General features: G+C 44.7%; 2 protein-coding genes across 2 annotated transcripts; both read left to right on the top strand.

Annotated features, from left to right (window-relative positions):
* Positions 1-887: 887 nt before the first annotated feature.
* coq3 (coenzyme Q3 methyltransferase) lies at positions 888-7,849 on the top strand. Its single transcript, XM_034528810.1, has 6 exons — positions 888-1,126; positions 1,847-1,984; positions 3,818-3,917; positions 5,549-5,821; positions 6,988-7,147; positions 7,389-7,849. The coding sequence occupies exons 1-6, from the start codon at positions 957-959 to the stop codon at positions 7,541-7,543; spliced, it is 996 nt and encodes a 331-aa protein (XP_034384701.1). The 5' UTR covers positions 888-956; the 3' UTR covers positions 7,544-7,849.
* Positions 7,850-10,093: 2,244 nt separating this feature from the next.
* On the top strand, positions 10,094-18,851 carry faxcb (failed axon connections homolog, metaxin like GST domain containing b). The gene is made up of 6 exons (XM_034529063.1): positions 10,094-10,353; positions 12,948-13,083; positions 13,533-13,729; positions 16,774-16,991; positions 18,074-18,190; positions 18,529-18,851. Exons 1-6 carry the CDS (start codon positions 10,094-10,096, stop codon positions 18,849-18,851), a joined length of 1,251 nt encoding a protein of 416 aa, XP_034384954.1.
* Positions 18,852-26,346: the final 7,495 nt, after the last annotated feature.

Below are 26,346 nucleotides of genomic sequence, written 5' to 3'. Positions count from 1 at the left end.
TTATGGATGAATTTACATCTCTCCATTGCACCTTATTAACTCTGCTTCCTCCCCGGAGTCTTTGTGATTTCACGTCTCATAGGGTCCATGTAACTTTGTAAATGCTGTTCATTCTGTACACATGACATCTATTCATCTGTCCATCTGGGGAGAGGGATCCTCCTCTGTTGCTCTCCTGAAGGTTTCTTCCCTTTTTTCCCTGTGAAAGGTTATTTTTTGGGAGTTTTTCCTGATTCGATGTGAGGTCCTGGGACAGGGATGTTGCATGTGTACAGATTGTAAAGCCCTCTAAGGGGAGTTTGTAATTTGTGATATTGGGCTATACAAAATGAACTGAATTGAATTGATATATGCTAGCGCAAATATTCAGTGCATATTTACTTGAGTGCAAACAGATTATATATATATATACATACATATATGCTATATATATATATATATATATATATATATATATATATATATATATATATATATTGAGCAAGACATTGAAATAAATCACAGTGAAGTAATACAAATCTTCCAAGAGATGGCACCAAGGTGGAGCCTGTTATTCATTTATTTATTAAATTTGATAATTTGAGTTAGTTTGTTAACAAATATATATATATATATATATATATATATATATATATATATATATATATATATATATACAAGTTGAAAATATCCTACTGTGTTTTTTATTTATTTATTTATTATTCATATTTTTAATTTCATAAATAATGTTGGCGATGGTGCCCTTTTTTTAGTTTGAGCGCCTGCCCCCCAAAGTGTCTGTGCACGTGCCTGCCTACAGTGTTCAAAGACTTGTTTCCCCGTCGGGAAAAGCGACCGGTAGGAACCAAAGTCTAGGTTTGTTTCTACCCGAGCAGAAAATACGCACGCACTGCCTGGTCGACCCGTAGGAGCAAACTTCGCAGTGGCCAGCTGCCCGGGGGCCGGTGAGGACGAGCATGTACGCGAACACGTCGAGCCGCCTCGTGTTGGGGCTGCTAAGCCGTCAGACGACCGCGGGGGGACGGAGCGCCTCTAGCGGGACTGCGGTGTGCAAACAGCGGGCACTGTGGCTGCGGGAGCGCGCCTGTCTGGAGACCCCACGGCGCGTCGTGACCTGTCACTCCAGGTACGACACTTCGCCGTCGGTGGTGTGCAACTTGGCTGCGTTTGTCACGGTTGCTTCTGTATTAATGGGGGCGGGGGGTTCACATTTTGATCTCCTTAGAGATCTTTATGAACGGGACAAATCATAGTTCCCCAAAGTGTGTTCAGAGAAAGGTCGAATACAATCACGTGGACGGAGCCTTCACTTTTTAAAGTTGCACAGTTTAATAAAAAAAAAAGTGCCGTAACGCATCGCTTAACATCTTGTTCGAGGCTATAGGATTTATCTTACCGGGGGTATGAGATACTTTGATGTAGGACTGCAACCATTCGCTTCATTATCGATTAACCAGTCAATTGATCAGCAGAGCCCAAAATAGCCTCAGATGTTTTTGTTATAACCCAGACAACATTTTAATACCTCTTTTATTTATAAGTCAGTGATATGAAAAGAATAGAACCCTCATCTGAGAAAGCTACAACCAGCAAAATATGACTGACTCGATCAATGGATGATTAGAAATGCTGTTATTATTATTTAGTTATCGTCTCCCAATTGACTAATCGAGCAATCCTTTCAGCACCAACTGGAAGATGACATCGTCATAAAAGATTCAGGCGTGGTACCGTCATTGGCCGCGGTTTGTTGTCCCTGTAGTAAGTGCCATGTTTTAGGCATAAACATTGTTGATGCACTCTTTTTTTTAAATTATTATTATTTTTTTTTTTTTACCATGCACAGAGCTCGGTCAGCTTCCCAACCCACAGTGGACCCCGATGAGGTGAGGAGGTTCCAGTCACTGGCCGGCAAGTGGTGGGATGAACGAGGAGAATTTGCAGCTCTTCATGCAATGAATGACCTGCGGGTGCCTTTTATACGGTGTGTGTGTGTGTGTGTGTGTGTGTGTGTGTGTGTGTGTTTGCATCTCAAAAGTCATATTTTCTGAAATGCCAAGCAGTCACGCCTCCGTCGCTGATTGATTGGCAGAGGCGTCAAGGAACTGTGGCAAAACATGACCTGGAGGAGGTCCCCGCCTTGTGGCGTCTGAGAGCAAAAGAGAGAGAGAGAGATATAGAGAGAGAGAGATATATATATATAGAGAGAGAGAGATATAGAGAGAGAGAGAGAGAGAGAGGAAAGAAGAAGCAAAACAAAGCATGATTGAAAGTGACGGGATTCCTCCACACATCAGCACATCTTCAGCAAATAGCTTTTCAACTGTTTTCGGGGTGCCTGGCTGCGTCTGTTTTGATTGATAAGATCTGCTACCCCCCCCCCCCCCCCCCCCCCCACACACACACACACACACACACACACACAAGATAATCATTTCATTACATTACCCATCCAGCCGTCGCTGCCCCCCACCCCCCACCCCGTGGTCCTGGTGGTGATGTGTGTTTGTGGTGACAGCATGACAGACCCAGTGCCAGTGTACGTCTGAGTGTGGCTGATTTTCCAGAGATGAGTCCCTCGAAGGGGGGGGGGGGGGGGGTCTAAATGAGAAGCAGCAGCACTACTGTTGCTGCTGTACCCTTTTTAGACTCTGACAATCTTACCATGAATTATGGAAACTTTGGTTTTATTTGTGGGCTGTGTACTGTGAATATAGATATCACCTGAATATATCTGAATCACTTATCTGTGTAATCGTCTAAAATACCGCTACAGTAATATTAAGCCACAAATCACAACAGACAGAGAGGCTTTTTTTGACAGTAATCAGGAGGAGGGGTGGGGGGGCATTTGTTCCTTTTTTCCCCTTTTTATCTTTGTAGAAATTAGCCATTTTGTTTCACTGCTCCCCTGGTTAATGTCAAAACAAGCAAACATGCATTCAAACATGTTCAGAAGTCAAAACCCCCCAACAATGGTTTTGTACATTAAAACTGTTGTGACGACTTATTACAATACTATAACACTGTTTGGTCTCCATTATAAATTTGGCATTGATCGTTTTATTATTTTTTTTTAATACAATTTTGAATGAAAGGGAGATTTAGATTTTATCACTAGAATAATAGTTCCTAAAAATGGTTCGAGAGGTTTAGATGGCTCCGCGTTCCCCTCCAGACTGTGGCTCGGTAGCTCCGTGCGTCGGTGAGGCCGGGAGCTAGTTAGGTGGATTATCTATAATCCTTCCTCCCTCGCCGCTTGCACGAATGCTCTTGTGCCCCTGCAGAGCTTTAATGAGGACGATGCATAGCCAGATCTTGGCCTGCCATGCACGTGTGTGGACGCCTGAGGCCGACAGTCGTCAGACAGCATGTGAGGGAGGGGGAGGGGAGGGAGGGAGGAACACGGGAGCGATGAGGGTGGATGAATTTGTAGCCGGGGGATATGTGCGGTCGTTAGCTGGCAGACACTGACTGTGGCTCACGGTGAAATGGAGATGGTTTATGACGGCGGATGGTGTAAGCAAAATGTGCTCCAACCTCCCCTCCACCCTCCCCTCCGGCGGAGCAGCATCACGTCGGCTGTCGGCGTTTTTTTTAGGAACGCACGCCGTCGCGCTTCGCTTTCACAGACACCGTTTCTCTTGCCCCTTTTTGACCTGCCGCTAATGCAAACGCAACGTTAAAGAATGCATTTTCGTATGTGTGCCAACTCGTTTGCTCCATCCGTGATGTGCAATATCTGTGCCGTCTGTTTTTGGTCGTGTAAAATCCTGAGTATTTGAAAGTTGAACCCACGTCCCGTCTGCCTGTTCAGGGATAACCTGCTGAACGTGCACGTGGCCCGTCACCCTGGGAAGCCCCTCGGAGGGCTGCGAGTCCTGGATGTGGGCTGCGGAGGAGGCCTGCTCACAGAGGTAAAGTGTGTGTGTGTGTGTGTGTGTGTGTGTGTGTGTGTGTGTGTGTGTGTGTGTGTGTGTGTGTGTGTGTGTGTGTGTGTGTGTGTGTGTGTGTGTGTGTGTGTGTGTGTGTGTGTGTGTGTGTGTGTGTGTGTGTGTGTGTGTGTGTGTGTGTGTGTGTGTGTGTGTGTGTGTGTGTGTGTGTGTGTGTGTGTGTGTGTGTGTGTGTGTGTGTGTGTGTGTGTGTGTGTGTGTGTGTGTGTGTGTGTGTGTGTGTGTGTGTGTGTGTGTGTGTGTGTGTGTGTGTGTGTGTGTGTGTGTGAAGATGCAGCACAAAGACAATGCCGACAACAAATGTCTTTGTGTCTATGCGTTCGTGCAAAATCTGTTTGTCGAGATGAAGCCTTTTCTTTTCAGATGGCAGTCGAGGTCGTGCTTTCCTTTCACATGAATACCAGTGCCCCGAAAAACATTTAAACGTCAGCTTCATGCTCCCTTTTCTTTTGTGATTTGACTGGTCCTCGGTGTGGTGGAGCCGACAGTCGGTCATTTACACTTGTTTATCTTGTTTGTTAGCGCCGATAGCCGGGACAGGGGCGTCCGTCTCCGCCTGTTTATTTGAGCTGAGGACCTACCAGCTGTATTGTGTGATTTGAGAAGACAAAATCAGGTCCTGTGCTTCTGTGGCTCTTGTCACACAGGCTGTCACGTCCAGACACCGATAAACACACACACACACACACACACATAAAGAAGAAAACAAAAAGTGTCTGATAAGATTGCGGTTGTTGTTGCGTCTCTGGGTGTCTTGTCACTACAACTTCTTCCCATCAGAGGGGACGAGCTGTGGGAGGAGAGAGATCGGCCCCTGGGCGAGTGCAGCTCACTCACACAGGCCTGTGTTTTCACTTTTGTCCAGAAGAGGGCGTTGTAGTTCACATCCACACATGCCGGATGTGTACTATACCTGGTTTAAAAGGCAGTTTCCTTTTTTTTTTTTATAAAACACATTTTCTCCAAGTTCATGCAATAAATGACCATACATTTTTAAATGGTATGTATTGTTTTCTGATTGAAATTCAGCCACCACCAAATACTAACTTAAAAATCTCACATAACACAAAATGTCTTAATTGGACACCATTTGTTAGATTCAGCTAGAATGACTTTAGAATACAAAGCCTACGGAAACATGTTGAAGCATATTTTATTTATTTCATAAACGTATACTATGAGGAAGCACAATCCATGTAGTAAAAAAAAAAAACCAATATATTATTTTCTTTTCCAGTTGTAAGACCCTTGTTTCATTCTAGGTTACATAAAGTACAGTTCATGTAATGACTAAATGTGTTAAATGTTTACTTCAACCGCATGTTTATATTTGAGTACAATATCAACGTCCTCTATATCACAGAAAGTAGCATGGTTTATAGGACCTGTAGTCTGAGGACCAGCTGCACTATCCAGAGTTCCTGCTCGTCCTCGTCAATGGTCTTGTATTGTTTTCAACTCTGTGTGATGGAGTCAAAGGCACTTTTCCATAATGTGGAATAAAGTTTAGAACCAAGGGAGGCATTTAAAGAATAAAAATGGACGTGCAGTAGACTCCGTTTTGACTTCTCTCTGTCTTCACCCTCCTCCACAAGCCCCTCGGTCGCCTGGGGGCCAAAGTGTTGGGTATAGATCCGGTAGGCGACAGCATCGGTACGGCCCAGCTGCATTCGTCCAGGGACCCGGACCTTCGGAACCGGGTCTGCTACCGGGCCTGCACTCTGGAGGAGCTTTCAGCGGAGAGGGAGGGAGGAGAGGAGGAGGAGGAGGAGGGGGCGGGCCAGTACGACGCCATTGTGGCCTCCGAGGTGGTGGAGCATCTGGCCGACCTGGAAACATTCGCCTTCTGCTGCAACCACGTGCTGAAGGTGTGTCCTGGGAGTGTGTGTGTGTGTGTGTGGTGTGTTCCTCCAGCTGTTGGCTCATGTCTGATATTTCTGTGTGTTCATCTGAGCGTACGCGAGTGTGCAGATGGTGATTTTGTTATGTTTGCTTTGTTTGCATCTGTTGTGTTTCACTGGGAGTGGCTTAGCGTCTGCTTTTGTGTGTACCGGCCGCATTGAACCTTGACGAGCTGTAGTGAAAGCTGCACATCAATACCGACACCATATGACTGTAATCTCCCAGATCAGTGGGCCAGAGGGGTGGGCAGCATACACAAAAAGACAGCCTAATCTTCTCTTAATGCCACTGCATTTGGTTCTAACAGTGAACGTATTGGGAGGTTTTATTAATAGTTTGTTTCCAAATTAAAAAAAGCAATGCTGCGTCCATGCCCTGCATTCAGCAGCCCACTCTCCCATCACATGCGCTGCATGCACTCTTCAGGATGTGTCTCGTTAACACCTTTTCTGCTAGTTTTTGGCCAGCTGTCTAATTGAGCATGCTAATTGAGTGGGAGTATATGGATCTATTTCCATTTATTCTTTAGTGTGAAACATTTGTTTTTTTTTATAATGAGTCATTCACTTTAAACTCTAAGTTTGGACACTGACCACATTGTCGGCTACGAAGTACTTTCCACATTATTATAATAATAATAATAATCACATTATTATCCTCGCTCGCTAGCTGGTTTGCCCATTTCACAACGTATCTGACAAATATATGGAATTATTTAACTTAAGTGATTATGTCTGCTTATGGTTAAATGTTTCTTTCTGTCACATGGTAAATACAGTCTGAGCAAATAACTCCACTTTGCAACCCTAGCTCTCTTTCTTTCTTTTCTGCTCTTTTTATTCTAAAAAGCAGCTTTAGACTATCTTGCTTCAGGGCACCTATGCAGGGAAGCGTTAGCAGGACTTCTTTTGTTGTTTCGATTCATTTTACTGCACTCACTCTTTATTCTCTCCCCCCCCTCTCACACTGGACTCTGTCCATCTAATCCACTCTCTAAATACTCGTATGATTCAGGAAGCAGTAGCACCTCACTTGTAGGGATGTGATGTCATTGTACAATATCTTTGTAAATAAAAAACTGTAAATATGTCATACTCCATTAACTAAAACTGCTCTTTTTTTTCCTGTGTAGCCGGGCGGCTCTCTCTTCATCACTACTATTAATAAAAGCAACCTGTCGTACGCGTTGGGTATTGTTGTCGCCGAGCAGCTGCTGCGCATCGTTCCCAGCGGGACGCACGACTGGGAAAAGTTCATCAGTCCTGTGGAACTGGAGCGCCTCCTGGAGTCCAGTAAGACCCTTGAATTTCCACTTTGGGGTGGGATGGGGGGGGGTCCTCTGTAAATGACAAAACAACAGATTGTGAAGTGTTAACCCGCGCAATTGAGCAACGTATGTTTTTGGAACTGCACATGACAAAATTACACAAACTACACAGATATCTTTTTATTGACGTTGTAAAAGCATTTTTCTCCACACGAATGTCGGAACACGAGCCTCTACGATCTGCTCTTCTCGTCTCCGTCTCTCAGATGGTTTCTCAGTGCAGTCCGTCCGAGGGATGCTGTACAACCCCGCATCAGGAGCCTGGAGCTGGACCAACAGCACCGCCATCAACTACGCCCTCCACGCGGTCAAAGTGAGGGACGCAGAGGAGAGCGCCTCCCACCCAGAGGGCCGCAGCTGAGCCAAACAACCCGAGGACCAAGTCAGAAGAGAGAGAGAGAGAGAGGGGAAAAGAAAATGTACATTCGGATGTGATGCGGCGAAATGATGCTGACGCAGTTGGAGGAAACGGACCGAACGGCCTTGAGATGGAATGTAGTGGCCGAGTCGCAAACCAGAACAGGATTGTGTCACGCTTTTTGGTTTCCTCCTCAGCCTTTGCTAGGAGGTGACGCAAACAGTTCGAGGAATGTTCAGTGAGAGAGCGACGTGTAACCGCGCAACTTATTTTGAGGTTGAGTCCCCTAATAAAAATGTGGAAATACAACAGTCTTCATTGCTCTGTGTCCGGCTGCTAAAACAATGAATTGTCTTGTGTTGGTTACACTCAAGCCCGGAGAAGATGCCTACACACACACACACACACGCACACACATGGGATTATAATGGCACTCGAGTGGAAGCATTATGCAATGCAAATCCAGCCTGTGGCAGAGAATAAGTCGTGCTTGCATGGTGCTCTTAAAGAGACCAGGGAGCAGGCGTGCCAGCAAAAAGGAACCTTGCTTATGTTATGTAAATGCATACCAGACTAATACTGTACTGTATTGATAATCAAAAAAATGTATGTGTGTGGGGTGGGGGGGGGGGGATACTTCAAGGACATATTTAGCTGGCCTGCAGCAATGCCTGCAGAGGACTACTCTCCACACAGAAGTTCAGCTGACTCCCATAACAAACAAGCCTGCTCCAGTGCGCGCTCCCTTAAGCCGCGGGAGTGCGCGCCTAACTTGCAGTAGCCAATGGCTGCAGGGGAGGACTTTTAGAGCTCATCTCCGTGCTTCGGATTAAAATGCACAGTTCACCCCGTTCCGTTGAAACACCTGCTCTTATTCGACCTGGACAGATTTGTCCCCGGTTGACCGGAAGGAGACGTGGCTTTGACATCTTTTGAGACTACGTCCGCATCCACCTCTCGGCATGTCGACAAGCCGATTCAAAGAACAGCCTGTGGAGTTATGCCTCAAGATGAATATCTTCTTCCACTTCCGAGGTTGTTCCAGAGTGAGTAGACTTTAAAAAAATGTATACAGTTTTATACATATTTACATGTATAAATCTTCTTTCACACGTTTGTAAATGAATTCTCTTTTTATTCAAGCATATACAGTGTATATGCGTGAATATACACTGCAATCAGATTAAAAATACTGCCTCTATTTATAGCCTGTGTGAAGTCCGAAATAAATAAACTCCTACAGCAGTACATCGTACCAGGGAAGACGCCCCTCACTGGACGTTTAAGAAGGCTGCAGCCACAGACGGTTACATTTCTTACATAAATATCGTGTCAGTTATTGTTGTCAAAGTGTTCTTCATGGTGAGCCACTGGTTTCACTGGGATGCAGGGGGCTCGTCTGGACATGTGTCAAGTTGTCACAGTAACCCAAATGAACACCGGATGTTGCTCGAGTTCACCGTGGAAATAAGAGTGTTATGTTTACCTCGATTAATTGGCTGCTGCTCGTGATCCATGTAATCTTACAAACACATTCGTAACTCCTTGTAGTGGCTCTTTGTTGAACATTAATCAGATCTCCTTTAATTTCTGTCAAAGTTTGATTTTCTATGGTCAAGAATGAGCTTTTATGCCAAAAAAGTATACCATGTTTGTTGAGACCGAAGACGGCTGTGCGAAGACGGACAGATACAGAAAGATGGAGCAGAGTAACAAGATGATGTGAAACACATATGTATGGCCAATAATCTGTAGGCTGCTTTGGAAAAGGTACAAATAATCCACCAGTGAAGCGGGTAGTTTCAGTCTGCTAAGACTGCATTTCTTAGCCCAAATAATATGTTTGAACCGTGTTACACTTACAGATAAGTCACTTAGTTCTCCAAAGGGAAAATTATTAGCTGCTATTTTATATTAAAATAATTGCTTTTCGGATACCTGCTTCTCAAATAGGATATTCTTATAAGACACTAAAATGACTATCTTTGGGTTTTGGACTGCTGACATCTGACATTCATGGACAAAACGAATCTGGAAAATATTCTTCAATTTAATTGATAAAATAAAATATTTTTTGGTAGCAGTCTTGATTACTCTAGAAAAGATTTAAATCACTTTTAAAGTTAATGTTTAAATACGTGTTCATGTTTTTTGAGAAAATCTAATTGAACATGTAAAATTCCATTAAGATGATTGTGATTATTATTTTGATAATTATGATAGTGATGTACAAGTGATCAAATAACATTGCAACACAGCCTCAACAGTAACATCTTGTTTTGAAATTTGAAACCGGAAGTAACGCTGTCGTACTTCGAATGAGCTTTACGATACTTTCCAAGCCCTGCAAAGGAAAGCGGACTGGGCGCAGAGCATCTGGGGAGGGCGAGTCGAGATGTTTACGCCTTCTGGTTTTTCTGGAGCAATATTAGCCGCACGCCACCGCCATGCCGTAGACCATCCTCCGGGCGTTTAGATGAAGCCTAACGGGGACCACAGCAGGGAGGAAACGGGGTGGCTGTAACCGGGAGGGGGGGGCGGGGAGGAGGGACGATGTACTGGGCTGCTGGCTTTGCCTCTTCCCGGCCGTGTGTGGTTGAACTCGGGCGGAATCACAGCCTGCCCCTCGGACTGTGCGGCTCCGAGCAGCAGCACTCTCTGTATGGCTATATCATCGCCGTCCCCTTACAGGACTACGGGGGCATTATGTCGGCTCTGGGCTCGGACTCCTGGTGGAAGAAGACCATGTACATCACCGGGGGGGCCCTGCTGGCTGCTGCAGCCTACCTACTGCACGAACTGCTAGCCATCAGGTAAGGACGCGCATCATGCCTCTTCATCACAATCACCATCATCACCACTTCTTTTCATTTTATCCTCAGAGATGCTGCGCGTGTCCGTTAATGCCACCTGCAGACGGTGGTGTGTCGATGTCATTGGTTCATGGGGCGTGATAAAAAGCATGAATGGAGACGGGAGTCCTCTCTGTCCAGATCTCGCGGTGGTTGCTGAGGTTTCAGCCCTCTTGTTTTCATCCTTCCAAGGACACGACGCTAGATGGAGAGAGATGCAAACACAATTTCAAAAATACATAATAAACGAGTGCGTCGGCACCTGCAGCGTGTTCTATATGAAGCGCTCCTCTGCCGTCCAGAGAACCGTGCAGCACCAGGACAACAAGGACAACACACCTAGCTCGTCACCGCGCAGTGATGGCGGATGGATGAGATGTGATCGGTCCCTGCAATGAATAAGTGATTATCTCGGGGAGCTATTGTTTGTGCAGGGAGTGCGTGCCTGACAATGGTGGTGGTGTGGGGGGGGGGGGGGGGGGGGGGGCGTCTGTCTGTCTGGCCCGTGCCAGTGGCCTTGTAGTGCCTTCTTTCACTCTCGTCCCCCGTCATAATCTAATAACCTTTGTATTTCGTACAGAAAACGCCGTGCGGGCCACTTAGGACCCGCAGCCCGCCGGCGTCGTCTTTTCGTGCCATGTGATGTGTGTGTTGTTGGCTCTGGTTTGTGTTCTCCCCGTCCACGGGAGACCACCTCCAATGGTCGGAGAGATGGTTGACGGGCTCTTCGAGCAGCAACATTGAAGTTGGTGGAAACACACAACACAAGAAGGGTTGGACGTGAACGACAGATGAGGCACAAAAAAACAACCGGTTTCAGCACCAGGTGACGGCGGACAGCGACGTTCAAGACTTAGACCCGTTTCAGCACCACAGGACAATGGACAGCGACACGTTCAGGCACACTGTAGCCAGTTCCCAGTTTATTAGGTACACCTAGCTACAACTAATGCACTTCCCAACTAATCTTCCCATAATGTGATGCAATTCAAAAGCTACAGCTACCACAATGACCATAAAGTATATGTAAACGTATTGAAACCATTGCCATATGGGTTATTTATGAATATATATTTGCCAAAAAGTTATTCCCAAATAAAGGCATGTATATTTCATAAGAGTATAACACAAGAGTAGGGTTAAAAGGGGCAGTCAGCCTGTGTTTGGATGGATTTACTCTCCTTTTCATCATAATCAGATGTTACCGTATCATGCAGCCCAAAGAGGTGCGTTTACATGTTGTTGTGTGATAGAGAGGCGTTTCTATGATCAACCCATTAATATCACAGAGGGTAGAATAAATATCAGGGAAGACGCCCCACTCCCCCCTAAAATCTATGTCCATGCTGTACACCATCATCTAACACAAAAATATAACAGCTGACCAATGATAATAAATGTATTATCTAGCTAGCTTGAATTCTGCGCTATGAGCATCCATGGTGACGTGTGTGTTACGTCACATTTATGTTTCTGTTAAAGTAAGATCTTAAATAAAAGATAACAAATGAGACAATGTCCTAAAAGATCTGAATCGAACAGGGTTATGGCCTGGTGATAATATTACAGCAATACACTGACATCTCCTAACGTACATGCATATTGTCAGAATGGGACAACTGATCTACAGCAGTCCAGAGAACACAGCCAGACAAAAGAACATCAGGAGTGTGTAGTTGTGTTCAGACAGCAGGCACGAGGGATGGGAAATGTTTGTTTCAAACTGGAGCAGTGTGATGACTCCATCGATCATCATGTCAATTTGAATTGAAGCTTTTAATGCCACCCAGCTCGGTGGTTATGAGTGATACAGGAGATTAGTATCAACAGTGTTTCCACATATAAGAAGCTTGGACTCCGCCATCTCTGAAAATAGAAATGCGTGTCGGTGGGTGGTTGAGAGGTCATGGACACGGGGACCTGCAGCTCTGTCCCGGTGCTATAATGAACTACAGGTGTGACCCTTTCCTCCCAGGAAGGTCTGTTAGAGCCTGACACTGGACGGTAAGTCCCTGCTCGCCTGTTTGGTATTTATCTCACAGCACCAGCTGACCTAGAACACCGATGGCTCTCAGCCAGGATAAAGTTACTGTCTGTAAAGTTTGTATCAATGCTCTTACTGTTGTTCCTGCTGGTGTCTACACACAGCCGACAGGGATAATGATGACAAAGCTCATGTTCCTCCGTGAAGACTCAGCCGTTTGCTGCTGTTTATTTCTAAAGACCGGGTGGGAAGATCCATCGCAGCATCAAACGCAAAGCCTTGGAGCGAAGTGCTTTTCTTCCTGCTTCTTGTCAATCAGAAATGACTCAAATGCAAATATTATTGTCACATGAAGGTCTTTTTTTTATTTCTTTATTGGGGACAGCAGATAAATAAAAGTTTGGTTTGAAATTTAAATGTACTAGCATATGGTAAACGACAAAAGAACTAATCATATTCAGTTATTTTATACAATGGTAATTTCAAACAGTTCTGGGAGCGTAAGCTCAAGTAGATTAGTCCGAACAACACTGTTGGCTTACTAAACATTTTGTGTTCTTCATCTGTGTAGGAAGGAGCAGGAGCTGGACTCTAAAGATGCCATCATCCTGCATCAGTTCTCCAGGCCAAAGAATGGCGTGCCCAGCCTCTCGCCGTTCTGCCTCAAAATAGAGACGTACCTCCGCATGGTGGACCTGCCCTACCAGGTGACGCTCCGCAGAATGCCTCCGAGTTTATTACACTTGGAGGCACACACTGTTTTGCTCTTTGCTTTGGTGTTTCTACACGACACTTCCGGGAGATCACCTGCCAATCAGACTTTCTGTCAAACCTTCCGTAAACAGATAAGGTCCAGTAATTTATTATTCGGAAAGAAAAGCTAAATTGTGTAATGCACTTCAACAAAGTTAGCTGATTTGACAGAAAATTGTTTAAAAAAAACTGTGCTTTAAGGTTCTAGTATGGGACAAGCTACAGAAACAATAGATCAGACAATTCCCACAATGCATCTTACAGTGGACCAAAAAAAGTCAGCAACGGGAAAACGTTGCCTTAAAAAACGTGCTCGGCAGTCCACAATAACACGCTCTTTTTTTGTCCAGGACGTGTTTGTCGCATTCTACATATTCTCATATGAGGCTGTTTCTCTCTGCAGAACTACTTTGATGGAAAGCTGTCGCCGCAGGGTAAGATGCCGTGGATCGAGTACAACCACGAGCAGGCGTCGGGATCAGAGTTCATCGTGGACTTCCTGGAGGAGAAGCTGGGTGTCAACCTCAACAACAACCTCACCCCGCAGGAGAGAGCCGTGTCCCGAGCTGTAACCAAAATGGTCGAGGAACACCTGTACTGGTAGGGATGCGCATACGTAAAGTGTGTGTCGTGTTGGACAAGTCACAACAGTTTCTTTGGAAACCCTTTTAAAAAACCTCATTATACTCACTGAAAGCTTGTTTCAGCCTCCAGTGAATCAAAGGGAGAAATCCAGTTATAAATCAACAAAGCTCATTCTAAAGGCAGAATACGGTAACTTCTCTGTAACCCGATACAATTATGCATTTTCTGACTGGAGTATAGTACATTTGTTTTTATACATTCTTTTTTAAATACACATTTTACCACCTAAACTCAATGTTAAACACTACCAGGAGCCGCCCACACAGATCTACTTGAAAACATCGATTTTTATAGGAATAATAATAATATTTGATGCGTTATTTATGCAGCCTTACAGGCTAGACCAACTCCATCCTCACCATCGGCCTTGTGTTGTCATCCTGTGGTGAGTCACTCCAGTACCTCTGGGTGACAAACATGCTGCTGCTAGGAAATCGTTTACCTCACCTCCCACACCCTCCACACCCTCCACAGAGGCTCTGAGTGTTTTCCATTACCTAAAAGCGCTATCCATCTTACACTACCCCCCACCACCACCATCACCACCACCACACACACACACACACACACACATACACACACAGGACACATTTTGAACTGAACCTTCAGACCATTGCAGCGTTTCCATCTGTAAAGAGAGTGTGCATGAGGATGTGGCATGTGTAACACTGTTCAATGTGTACGGAAATGGTTGTAATTTGGTGAAATATAGGAGATTGCAACCTTTTTCGTGTGCTGTAAAAAGGGAATTCCATGATGTTTCTCCAAAGCGATAGAGGTCATGCATGTAGCCGACATCGCCCCCTTCCTGCGTCTCTCACCTGCTGCCTTCTCTCTGCTCCTCCACGTGCCATGTTTAGACCCACATATAGACCTATTGATTGAATTATTTATGTCAGGGAAGGATGTGTGGCGGCTGCGTTGCTCATTGAAGGGCTACGGAGCTGCTGGTATAAAAACAAGACAACAGGAAACTGTGGTACCTGTGCCTTATGCTTTGTCTGCCATTACTATCAAAGCTTTACTTTGGATTATTAGTTTATTTGAGAGAAAAAGGACAGCTAGCCTTTCTCTTAAAGCTGCGCTAATCAATATTGTTGTTGTTAACAATGGATCAAAGGACTTTGGGTAATGGCAAGGGGTCAATTGTAGCGACCTTTTCACATTTCAGCCTCTTTAAGCTCCCCGTATTGTTTTTTTACGACCCATAAATTACGCCCTCTCATCAAGTGTGTGTCTAACAGCAGCAGGCAGCACTTATTTAATAAATCTACTAAATGTTTCCTGCCCAGCACCAAACGGCACACAGACAACATTAGCGACTATCTGGTGAACATGGTGGAGAATTTAGCTGCTATAAAAAAAAAAGACATTCCCTTTTATTAATGGGTTGATAGAAACCAAAACAGAGCTAAATGGGCAGTAAATATCGGACTTGGTATGAACTCCATATGAATGCTAATGTTGCTATGTTTCCGCTGGAAGTGTATCAGATTAGCTAACACGTGATATTAAGTGAGATTTTGTTTTTACAGTTTGTTCCACTGCCCCCATAGCAAACAAACTTTATTCTTATAATAGTAATTTGTTTAACTTAAATAGTATTTTAACTCCAAAAAAGCCAAGGCCCCATCCTCTGCTGATGATTTTATGAGTTTTACAGAGTGTGGAGTAGGAACCAATTACTCATTACTCATTATCTTCTCTTAAATTACAACCACGAGTGGGAAAATCCTACTGACTGGAATTGAAAAGTGACTTTGTTTGCATCCCCTGTCTCAACCCCTCAAACTGAAGCCGCATCTTGTTTTGATATTTTAATCTGCTAAGCAGGGTTTTTTTCCAAATCTTGAAACAAAGGACTGTTTATGCTCTTGGGACAGCAGATACTGTGACAGGAAGTAACTCCCAGATGTAATGCAGGGCAGATGCTTTAATTCAATTTCCATGCATGAGACTAGTCATCGAGAGTGATCCAGAAGACTGCGGGCTCTTTTTACAGTCGTATCCCGGCTCAGGGGTTAACCACGACCACCAGAATTATGACACCAGGCTTCCAGGCATTCATACGAGCTTGTGAGAGAAGCTCATTGCGTATTTCCAATAATAAGAAAGTGCAAGTGTATAAGGATATATACTCTTAATCTTGTTAGTGTCTAAGCAGCTTGGCTGGAAAAGAAATATCAACAGAGAGCAGAGTCCATGTGGACTGTACCAAATATCTGTACCAAATATCAGAGACAGTTACTCTTTTAATACAATTTGTGTATGAATGAGATAGAAAAAAACTGTCTTTTATTTGTTTACTTTATTAAATCTGCAGTCACTAAAGGGGAGCTGTAGATAAGTAGAAGCAGAGTTAGAGAGGCTAAGGGACAAATCTCTACTTAACGTCAGGCTCATGTAGCCATTAAACCATGTTAACACGAGCAAGAGGGAATCGCAATGGCTCGACGAAGAAGCCGTGCCATGCAGCAAAAAGTGTTGTTTGAAAACAACAACAACATCTGTAATGGAATTTCTGGGATGCGTGCACACAGTCACCTTTTCTCCTCTGATTTACTGGAGGAGAAGCAGCGGCAGACTCCAAGCTTTTTCTCATGTTCACACAACAGCCGCCTGACAGTTTGGAATATATGATGCTGTGTCTCGGCAGCGGGTTGAGAGCAGCGTAGCTTATAAATGGGCAGCTGGATTGAAGTGGCGGTGCACTTTTATTGATGAGGACAAGTGAGAGAACGCTTTGAGGGCAGCAGGACACAGGAGCTGAACCTCCGATCAAAATGTCGTATTGTTGACGAGCTCAGTTGCTTCCTTTTGTTTTTGAGGACTTGTGTGCTGCTTTTAAGAGTTGCTTTATGATGCTAAAATTCAGATTGAGCTCAAAGGAGTCTAGCTCATCAGAAAATGGCAGAACCCTGCGTACTTTGACACAATTAGTTTAAAAAAAAACGACGTGACTTCAACACCATCATGTTCTACTGTGCGTGCTCTTTCAGGACGATAGCCTACTGTCAGTGGGTGGACAACCTGGAGGAAACTCAGAAGCTCCTGGCGATGAGCGGCCCCCTGAGTGACACTCTGAAGTGGCTGCTGAGCCACCTGAACGGCAGCATGGTGCGCAGGGAGATGTACGGCCATGGCATCGGGCGCTTCTCTAAGGAGGAGGTCTACGCCCTGATGGAGAAGGACATGAGGACGCTGGCCACACTGTTGGGTAGGACAAGGGCTGTGTGTGTGTGTGTGTGTGTGTATGGATAAGCATTATTAATGCCTCCAAATCGTTGCCATCAAAATGCCCATACCTCATCAAATGTATGAGCAGGGATTACCCAAAGTCTTCTATATAATCTGATTTGAGAGTCACCACATTTCTTTTAATTCGGGTTTAAAAAGAATGATATATTATAGTATACATCTCTAGCCAGAGTCCTTTTCTGTTTCTAGGACCTGGATAATTTAACGTAAATACAGGAAATCAAACGTAAATACCAGCGTCAACTTAAAGATAAGTTAGTCAGGCACAGGAAGTATGCTCATCTTGATGTAATAACATTTGTATTAAGCTCATTTGCTACAGCACTAATCAGCGATAATGACCAGAAAATAGTTTGATAGCTCTAGCAGGCTAGCGTTGCCTAATGAAGCATTATTAATACTGACTAATAGAGCCTGTCACATTATTTCAGGATACATATGCTCAGTGATAAATCCTTGGATGAAAAGGCATGTTTAATGATATCAAGAAATATCTGTTCTCAAGTTAAGCAGCGTGTAAATATATTTTAATTCCTTGTTGACAAAAAAACCCAACGATTCATCCGTATATGTCAAAGCTGTATTGCCTTTGTGTTTGTACTTGATGGCAACGTTCTGGATGTCAGCAACAAGGGATACAATATCAGTCGTCAGATGGAAACAAAGAGTTGAATGAAAAGTGATTTGCATCGATCTGTTTGTGAAACGGAAAGCGGATATACCGAGAGTTAAAGCATCCGCAGGCGCACTCAGCTTCTCAGTTAAAAGTTTTCCAGACTCAAGCACCAAAAGTGTCTGAACTCTGAAGACAGAAAAACAGACCTAAAACGAACACCAAATTGCATCAACCAAAGAATTTTCATTCACTGCCAACTAAAAGTAATGGATAAGCAGTTAAAATGATTGACTAAAGGTAATAAACAGTCGAGTTAAGGGTTTTTATCGCAAATTAACTGCCATTAGCTTGTTTATTTCCATACTGTTTCGTTATTTTATGTCTGCATCAGAACTTAAAATTGCTGTGCATTATTTGTCCTGCAGGAGACAAGAAGTACTTTATGGGCTCTAAAATATCGACATTAGATGCTACAGTGTTTGGGCATCTCGCCCAGGCGATGTGGACTCTGCCTGGGACACGACCAGAGCAACTCATCAAAGGTCAGTGCGTCTGTGAAGTACTAATATTCTAATAATGCACCAAATGAACCAATTAAAATCATTGCATAGTCACTGCGGATCCTAATGCTGTAGTTTGAGCTTTGTTGTCAGCCTGTATTGCAGTTAATAATTTTTGTTATTTACACTTTTCCTTGCTGGTTTGTCATCGATGTATTTGCCTGTTCCAGCCACTAGATGGCAGTCATATTTTACTGCAATGCAGCAATGCAATCAAAACGTGTGCTGTTGACACACGCTTTGATTGCACCTCCTGCTCGTGCTAACCGTGCCTGCAAAAAAGGCTCGTGCATGTGACACCTGCTGTGATGTCTTCGCAGGAGAGCTGATCAACCTGGCCATGTTCTGCGAGCGCATGCGCAGGAGGTTCTGGCCCGAGTGGTTTGTGGAGCTGGAGGATCTTTATTTTGACGGAGAGAGTGACAGCAGCGTCTCCCCGACGGGCCTGCTGGACTTTGGCCTCTTCTCGCGGACCGACACTCTGGACGACAGCGATGACGCCAGCAGCCACTCGGCCGGACACACGCGCACACGCGCACACTCCCCGGAGTCGGACCACTCGCTCTTTGACTCGGACGTGGGCACGGGATCCGACAATGACATTCAGCTCAAGGAGGAGCTGGTTCCCGACCCGGAGGTTTGACCCGGAGAACGGTCGTGATGGGCTGACAGATCGAGACCAGTGGGCGGGGGGGGGGGGGGGGACAGTCTGGACCGGTTGCCAGAGAGCAGCACTCACAGCTGAAGAAACTATTCCAGCTCCTCCACCTGCAGCACCCACAACAATATACCTTCCCGATGGACCGACTGGGTATTAATATGCAGAACATAGAAACTGAAGCTCATCATAGACTACTGTGTGGTCTGCCCCCCCCCTTCCCCTTCCTGTGACATCACAACTGCCCTCCCCCCGTGGCAGTTTCTCTTTGCCTTATTCGTCTCGTCCTAAGATGCAGAAGCCGGTGTGAAAGGTGGAAGGATACATCTCGAAGGAAAGGAAGGAGCGGTGCACAGGTGGCACTTCACTTGCTGTGAAACGACGCGACTAATCACCACTCCGCCACGTGTGTCTTGACGCACACACGCACACACACACACACACGCACACGCACACACACACGCGCGTCGGAACAGGTGGAGATTGATCACGTGGCTGAAAGGAACATCTGCTGCGTCTCGGCTGCCGGAGAGGAGACGCAGATGACACCGGGTGCCAGTTCATTCTCTAGTCTAGATTGATCCTCGTGTCGTTTCCTTCATGCCACTGTGTGTGTGTGTGTGTGTGTGTGTGTGTGTGTGTGTGTGTGTGTGTGTGTGTGCGCGCGCGTGCGTGTGTGTGGGGAGAGAATCTGTATCAAAACGTGCCGTACGTCTCCATTAAGACCATGTCCGTGGCTGCACTAGTAGTCCTGTGGAATAGAAGTCAGAGGGGCAGATGTGTGCTTGTCTCAAACACCAGTTATTGTCCTTATTTCTCACTTGTTGCTTATTATTTGCTTGCACTTTTTCATAGTTGGTGCTTAACGATGATTTGATTTTAACATCCTTTTGGGTTTTGGTGCACTTTGTATATTTGACCACTAGGTGGAGTCAGCAGTCAGCCTGATGCCTTCTTTATTCTGCAACATCAAGGTCATTCCACCCCGAGGACCTGCAGTCTATTAAACACCTACGGTCCCGACCTTTTTAATATCGTGGTTCACAACCGTTTTTGTTGTGCTTAGAATTTATTATCAGTGCCACTTAATATATATATATTTTTTGTTAATATTTTTTTTTTTCTTCTTACTGCTCTCAAAGAGAGATGTTATTTTGCACTTGTGGAAATTTATTTTCACCTTTTTTTTAAATTTCAATCTGCTGTGGAGGTATAACCAGTATAGGCCAAATGAATGGGGCCCGTGGATGTGTTTGTATCGAGAAGTACGGGAACGCTGATCATGATTGTGCTGCGTGGCTGTGGACTCTACTGGGTGTGAATGCCACCAATGAAGCAGTAGATGAAGTCTTTGAGACAGTCTGAATACCAAAATCGACGGAATTGAACATCGCTACTTTAGAAACCTTTGGTAAATAAAATGGACCAAAATGTATGGGGAATTGTTCGCTTCGTAATGGCAATATAAATAATGGTAAAAGATAGAGTAGATGTGATTTAAGTTTAAGGGTCAGTTCACCCAACTAACAAAAACAAGCTCTCTATACTTAAATGTTTATTGAGCCATCCAGGGAGTTTTATTTCTCCAGGTTTTGAGATAAATACAATGAAGGTGAATGGATATTTGCTTGTTGTGTTCATAGTATTGATTTGTCCAAGATGTGTCCATCTATGGAGTCAAATCCTTAATGCTTTTTCCCTGATTCATATCAGGCCCGTGGACACCTGTGGACTTTAACTTTAAGCTGCTACAGTCGGTAGTTTTATATTAACAAGGGATCAATTGTGTCATGTGAAAGGGGTCACTGAGTCTGACCACTCGCAGACAATTATCTCTCTGCAGATTCTCTAAATTGTTGCTGTTGTGGTTTAACGGCCCTCAGCGTTCGGTAAGCATGTGCATCGAAAGAGAAAGCACTGTTCGCTCCCTGCTCTGCACCAAGCGGCAGCAGACAAAGTTAGTGACTAGTTGGTGACCAGAATGGAGCATTTAGCAGCGTACGAGGCAGATATTTCCCTCAGGGTTTGCCTGGAGAGCAAAAAGCAGAGTGAATATTGGACTTACTCACTCCGAGTGAATGCTAATGCGGCTCCGTGTCTGCGAGATTGTTTAAATGTTTGACGACAAGTTTGCAATGCCAACTTTCAAAATAAGACTCTCTTTGCATGGCTCCATACCAAGATGTAAAGATGTGTCTTAGAGCAGTTTGGGTGAGGTGACCCTTCAGACGAGACGCCTGAATAGATGAGTGACTTAGTGACCACAGTTGGATCCAGACTCTTGGACTCTAGAGACAACCTTCTGCCGCCACGTTGTCCTGCGGCTCCATATCCCAAAGACCCGCCCCCTCGCCCGGATTGTGCGCTTTTCAGTCGCCTCATCCAGTCCGGGCCTCATATACAGTTGGACTGCTTTAATCAAGCCATATTAAAACTAAATGTCTTGTTATCATCGCGTTATTGCCAGGGTAATGTTAATATTGTATGTGTGACAAAGTGTATATACTGTATGTAGAGCAGACTGACTGATCAAATGACCTACGGGTGTGCAGTCATAAACTGGAGCGACTGGTGGATTTCAATAAAGAATAGCTGTGACAATTTTAAACGGGCCTGTTGTGAGTTTAATTTGCATCTTTATTATGAGTCCGGGGTTAATAAAAGGGGGTGTTGATGTCATGACGCCGCTTTATTGAGCTCTGCTCTGCTGTTTAGTAATAATAATAGCCCACAGATTGTGTTGTGTTGTCATTTCTCTGACTGTATATTTTCTTTTTTTCGTGTGTGGTTGTGTGTTTTCAATCAGACTAACAAGTCGCAATCATTCAGGTGCGGAGGGGGGCTGATTAAGACTGCCAGCTGCTGGAGGCGAGGCCAGGAGGAGCAGGAGCTGGAAGAGGAAATGTTACGAGAAAAAGAAGGAAACAAAATTAATAGAGGGATTGGAGGAAGTTGAGAAGGAGGGATGAGGAGTGGGGAGCAGGTGGTGGAGAGGAGAGAAGGGGTGAAGAGGCCAGCACTGATGAGTGAAGGGGTAGATCGGAGTCACCGGGGGGGGGGGGGGGGGGGGGGGAAGAGGAAAGGAGCATCAGGAGTTTTTGGAGGGGAGGAGAGTTTGAGTTTAAGAGGAGCAGAAGGGAAGGAAAAGGGGAGAAGTTGAAAAAGCCGACAAGAAAAATGGAGGGAGGAATTAAAGGAGAGTAGGAGGCTGCGGCTGGGCCGGGGGGCCCGGGGAGGAGAAGCGAGGGCCACGGATCAGGAACCAGGCTCCCGGGGGACGGAGCAGGTGCAGGCTGCGAGCGAGGCCTATGGGCCTGAAGGGGCTGCCAGAGCTTAAAACAATCTGCACTGCTCCTTTTTTTTATTTTATTTTTTTTTTAATTTGGCTCTCTGAACAACCCACCCTCCACACTGACGGTCTCTCCCTCCCTCTCTCCCTCTCTCTATGCTTAACAGATCAGCGATCCACAAAGAGGGGTAAACACACACAGAGCAAAATTAAAATCGGAACTCCCCTGGCACGGCAAAACAAATTAGAGCAAACAAATTACAGAGAGTCAACAACACAAACAGCCGAGCATCTGTGGCTCTCTGGACTGCTGGAGCCGGTGGCTACCTCCCACCACCACCACCACCTATAGCACATGTTCACAATAAGCTCCGTGTCAATCCTACACACTCTTAGCATATTCTCTTCAAATCACTGGGACTGTCTGTTCCCTCCGTATGGTGTTGTTTTGTGGGCATTGTTATCAAGAAACATCTTTCTTCTTTGGCGTGCTTAAAAAATCATAAGGTTAGGAGAGAGGTTGATCTGTGTTTATGAGCATCTGTGTGTCATACGTAAGAGCGTGTAGGCTACAGTGCCGTCTTGAATACCAATGTCGTGTTTTCTATTCTGTCCAGACTTTTTAATGGAACACACGCTATTGTTCAGTGGGTTATTTTTGGAGCTAATTGCTAACATGTTGACAGCGACATCTTCCCCACCTGCAATTTTGATCCGACGATGGCGCTGGATGAAATGTCAAGGAGATGGCCACCAAAGTGATTCTTCATTCATCCGGTCGGGGGACATGAATGGCCGTTCCAAATTCCACGGCAAGCCCTCCAGGTGTTGTTGAGATATTTCATGTCGAACTCCTGGTGACGCTAGAGAAAAGAGGCAGAGGCTCAAAAAAAAAGGTTATTAGGATTCATTCTAATAACCAATTGCCGGTCCTTAAGTCCCAAAGCCATCCTTAAAAATATAGCTTAACATCAGCGAGGAACATCAAGATTTGGTTCCAGCACCTTGCAGTAGTTTTGTGAAAGCGTTGCAGAAAGTAGAGTTCACACACAGAGGCACAGAAGTTTAATCTCCTTTGACAGACAACTTACAGCTTGTTGTGTGTCGCGCTCTGATGTTACCAGCGATTCTCAGGACGGTTTTCAGAAGGCATTGTGGAAAAACGTTGGGAGTCGTCACAGCTTGGACCTCATTTTTTGTAGGTTTTGGCCATGGTTTCCAATCATTTAGGGTAACATGGTAGTCATCGCAAATGATGATTGGTAAGAGATCACAGACTCGATCAGACAGGTTGCAATCAACTTGGAAACGACTTAATGTGGAAGTGAGTGCATTAAAATGTCTCTAATAATCAACACACAACTACAGCAAGCACAGCAGGTCAACGGTGAACAAGGAAATCTGTCAAACTGTGGTTGTTTACAACAAGCTGTTTGGGCCATTTAACTTTTTTTTAATTAGCTTTCATTTTCTTTAACACTTGATTGAGGCGACCGTGTCTAAAGACTCGTGTCTCTTATTTTTGGCAATGTTGCTATCTTCCCAGATCTCGGCAAATACTTTAATATTTAAGAATAACACAAAGTTATCACAGCCGATATTAATGATGACCAGCCCAATAAAACAATAACAATGAAGTAATATAATAAAAAGATGTAAATACGACATAACACACGCAATCCACCACACACACACACACACACACACACACACACACACACACACACACACACAGCTGAAACAACACCACAACGTAGTTTTTCTCTTCTATTGTCATTGCTCGCAAACAAACGTGGTAATCGTCCTGTGTGTATCATGTAACGTTTAGTAATGAAAATGTGTATCTACAAGCAATATGAATTAAATGATTTTTTTTGTGTTTTAATATTTTTTATTTGTTTCTCTGTTTATGTGTGTGTTCTTCTCCCTTTGTGTGTGTGTGAGGGAGCTCAGTTGGTCTTGGCTGGCCCTCTCCCTCGGCCCTGTTGCCCCTGTGGCCCCTCTGGCCCTCTGGCAGTGGCTGTGGCCTTTCCATCTGCCTCCTACTGTCTGGGTCTGGTGGGACAGGGGCCATGGAAGACCCCCGTACCCTTCTCATACCTACCCTCACCAGCCCCCCATCACAGCTGCTCAGGCCCGAGAATCTGCACGGTGCTGCCAGGTGGGCCCCAGGACACGCAGTTGGACCTCGTAACATACACACGTACACGGAGGAGCGCACAATCTCTCTCACACACACACACACACTCTCACAATACCAACACATATGCTCGGTAAGCCTCTTTACAAATGAAAGCCATAAAACACACATGGTTACATGGGTGGCCCACATGAAAAAACAACCTCTCTTACACACATACACACCCACATTGTGCACATGTGCCATGCCAACCCCTTAAAGTGCAGCCTTTGGAGGCTGAGGTGTTTCCCACAGCACACTATAATGGTCCGAGTTCACAAGGGTTGGACACCAACAGGTGGCGCTGTTTTCTTTACTAATTAGAGCTTTATTTATTCATTGGCATGTGGAAGCTTCCAGATGACTTTGGCTGGCCTGCTCATTCACAGGATAAAGCCAATATATGTGTGTGTGTGTTTCCCATGATGCTCTATTCTCCCCCATGGGACACAAGCCATCACCTGCCTTTTAGTACTCATAATATGTTAGTTCTTTCTGTGAGTTTTTTTGCTTCACCGAAACCAAATGAATTATGTGAGATGACATGTGTCATCAATAACTTCCCAACCGACCAAACCAATGCTTATGTGGCTCCTGAGCTGATGATGCATAGCACGCTTATAAAACTGACTGTTCTAAGGTCAAACACGGAGTTCCACAGGGATCAGTACTTCAACCACTGTTGTTCTTTTGTGCACATGCTGCCACTTGGCCACATCTTTAAAAAAAACGAAAGCACACATTTTATTGCTATGCCGACGACGCACACATTTACTTGTAACAACCACTGCTTGTCAGAAGTGTGTTACAACTTCTCACTGTTGCTTCTTTCGATAAATTCTGATGGCTGCATAATAGGTCAGAGTCATACAGTCAAGAAGAGTGTTTGATCTCTCTCTTACTTTTGATTCACATCTTAAGAATGCCACAAAACCTGCCATTTTTACATTTACAAAACAAAGCCCAGATCCATCCCATTTTATCTAATTCAGACAGTGAAATCCTTAGACATATGGCTAACATCCAGAGTGTATTACTGCATTGGCCATTCATTTCCCCTACCCAGTTGTCATTTGATAAAAACAATCTGCTGCCGGATTCCTTAGACAACAATTCCTCTGACACCTGCCCCGTTGGGTTTGCTTTGGCAATCAATACGAGCCAGAGCTGACAAGTCGTAACTTATAGGAGGCTAAAACATAAAGAAAGTTGAATAACAGGGTTACTTTTAAAAGGTATAATTTGTTTAATAGTGCTATAAAGCTCTGTAGAAGTGATTCTCTGTGGTGATTCTCTCACCATGAGTGACCTCTGTCACATACAAATAGTCATGTGATCCATTGTTAAGAAAGAAAGTGATACATTGGTAATAAAAACAAAAAAAGATCATAGCAGCGTTAACATTTTTAATCACTTATCTCTTTTGTATTTGTACATGTGGGGTCTCAAAGTTGTGTGTTTATACATTGCGAAGAGAAGTCTCCTATCGTGGATGTGACCACCATTGTCCTTCACTCTCTCTGGTTTTTTTGGCGATCCATAAACTGTTCAACATTCAAAACTTTTCCTTGTCAAGTTTCCTTCATTTTTCAAGATCCTTGGAGAGAGTGAGTCTCCTGATATGTGTTGTTGCAGAGAGAGCCGAGACACCGCCATGGAACAGACCCTATCATAGCTCCCCTTCTGTCGACCCATTATCTTTTCCCCCCACGCTCCTCTTCCCTTTTCTCCCCTTTCCACCCCCCCGCCTTCTTCTGGATGTTATCTCCAGCCGCTTATGCCCTAATACCCCAATTGTTGTACTGTAAAAAAACAATAATTAGCAATCCCAAACGAGACTGAGGGGCGAATTTAACAGCTTTCTTCTGATGTCTCCCCCCCTCTTTTTTTCTATTTATCCCCCCCCCCTCCTTTTTTCATAAGAGCAAAGGGAGGGGGGGGGGTCTTCGGAGAGGTATTGGCAAAGCCTCTTTAAACTCTCTGGTATTATGGAGGATTATTTTGTGCCGAGA

The sequence above is a fragment of the Cyclopterus lumpus genome, chromosome 25, assembly GCF_009769545.1.
Source record: "Cyclopterus lumpus isolate fCycLum1 chromosome 25, fCycLum1.pri, whole genome shotgun sequence".
NCBI classification, from domain to species: domain Eukaryota; kingdom Metazoa; phylum Chordata; class Actinopteri; order Perciformes; family Cyclopteridae; genus Cyclopterus; species Cyclopterus lumpus.
Note: the sequence above shows the minus strand (reverse complement) of the source record. Positions and strands in the feature narration are given on the sequence as shown.

Excerpts from the sequence above, each read along its gene's own strand:
- coq3 (XM_034528810.1), top strand. The coding sequence starts at position 957 with ATGTACGCGAACACGTCGAGCCGCCTCGTGTTGGGGCTGCTAAGCCGT. Across the intron at positions 1,127-1,846 it reads GTCGTGACCTGTCACTCCAG|AGCTCGGTCAGCTTCCCAAC; the intron begins GTACGACACTTC and ends TACCATGCACAG. Across the intron at positions 3,918-5,548 it reads GAGGAGGCCTGCTCACAGAG|CCCCTCGGTCGCCTGGGGGC; the intron begins GTAAAGTGTGTG and ends CTCCTCCACAAG.
- faxcb (XM_034529063.1), top strand. The coding sequence starts at position 10,094 with ATGTACTGGGCTGCTGGCTTTGCCTCTTCCCGGCCGTGTGTGGTTGAA. Across the intron at positions 16,992-18,073 it reads GACGCTGGCCACACTGTTGG|GAGACAAGAAGTACTTTATG; the intron begins GTAGGACAAGGG and ends TTTGTCCTGCAG. Across the intron at positions 18,191-18,528 it reads ACCAGAGCAACTCATCAAAG|GAGAGCTGATCAACCTGGCC; the intron begins GTCAGTGCGTCT and ends ATGTCTTCGCAG.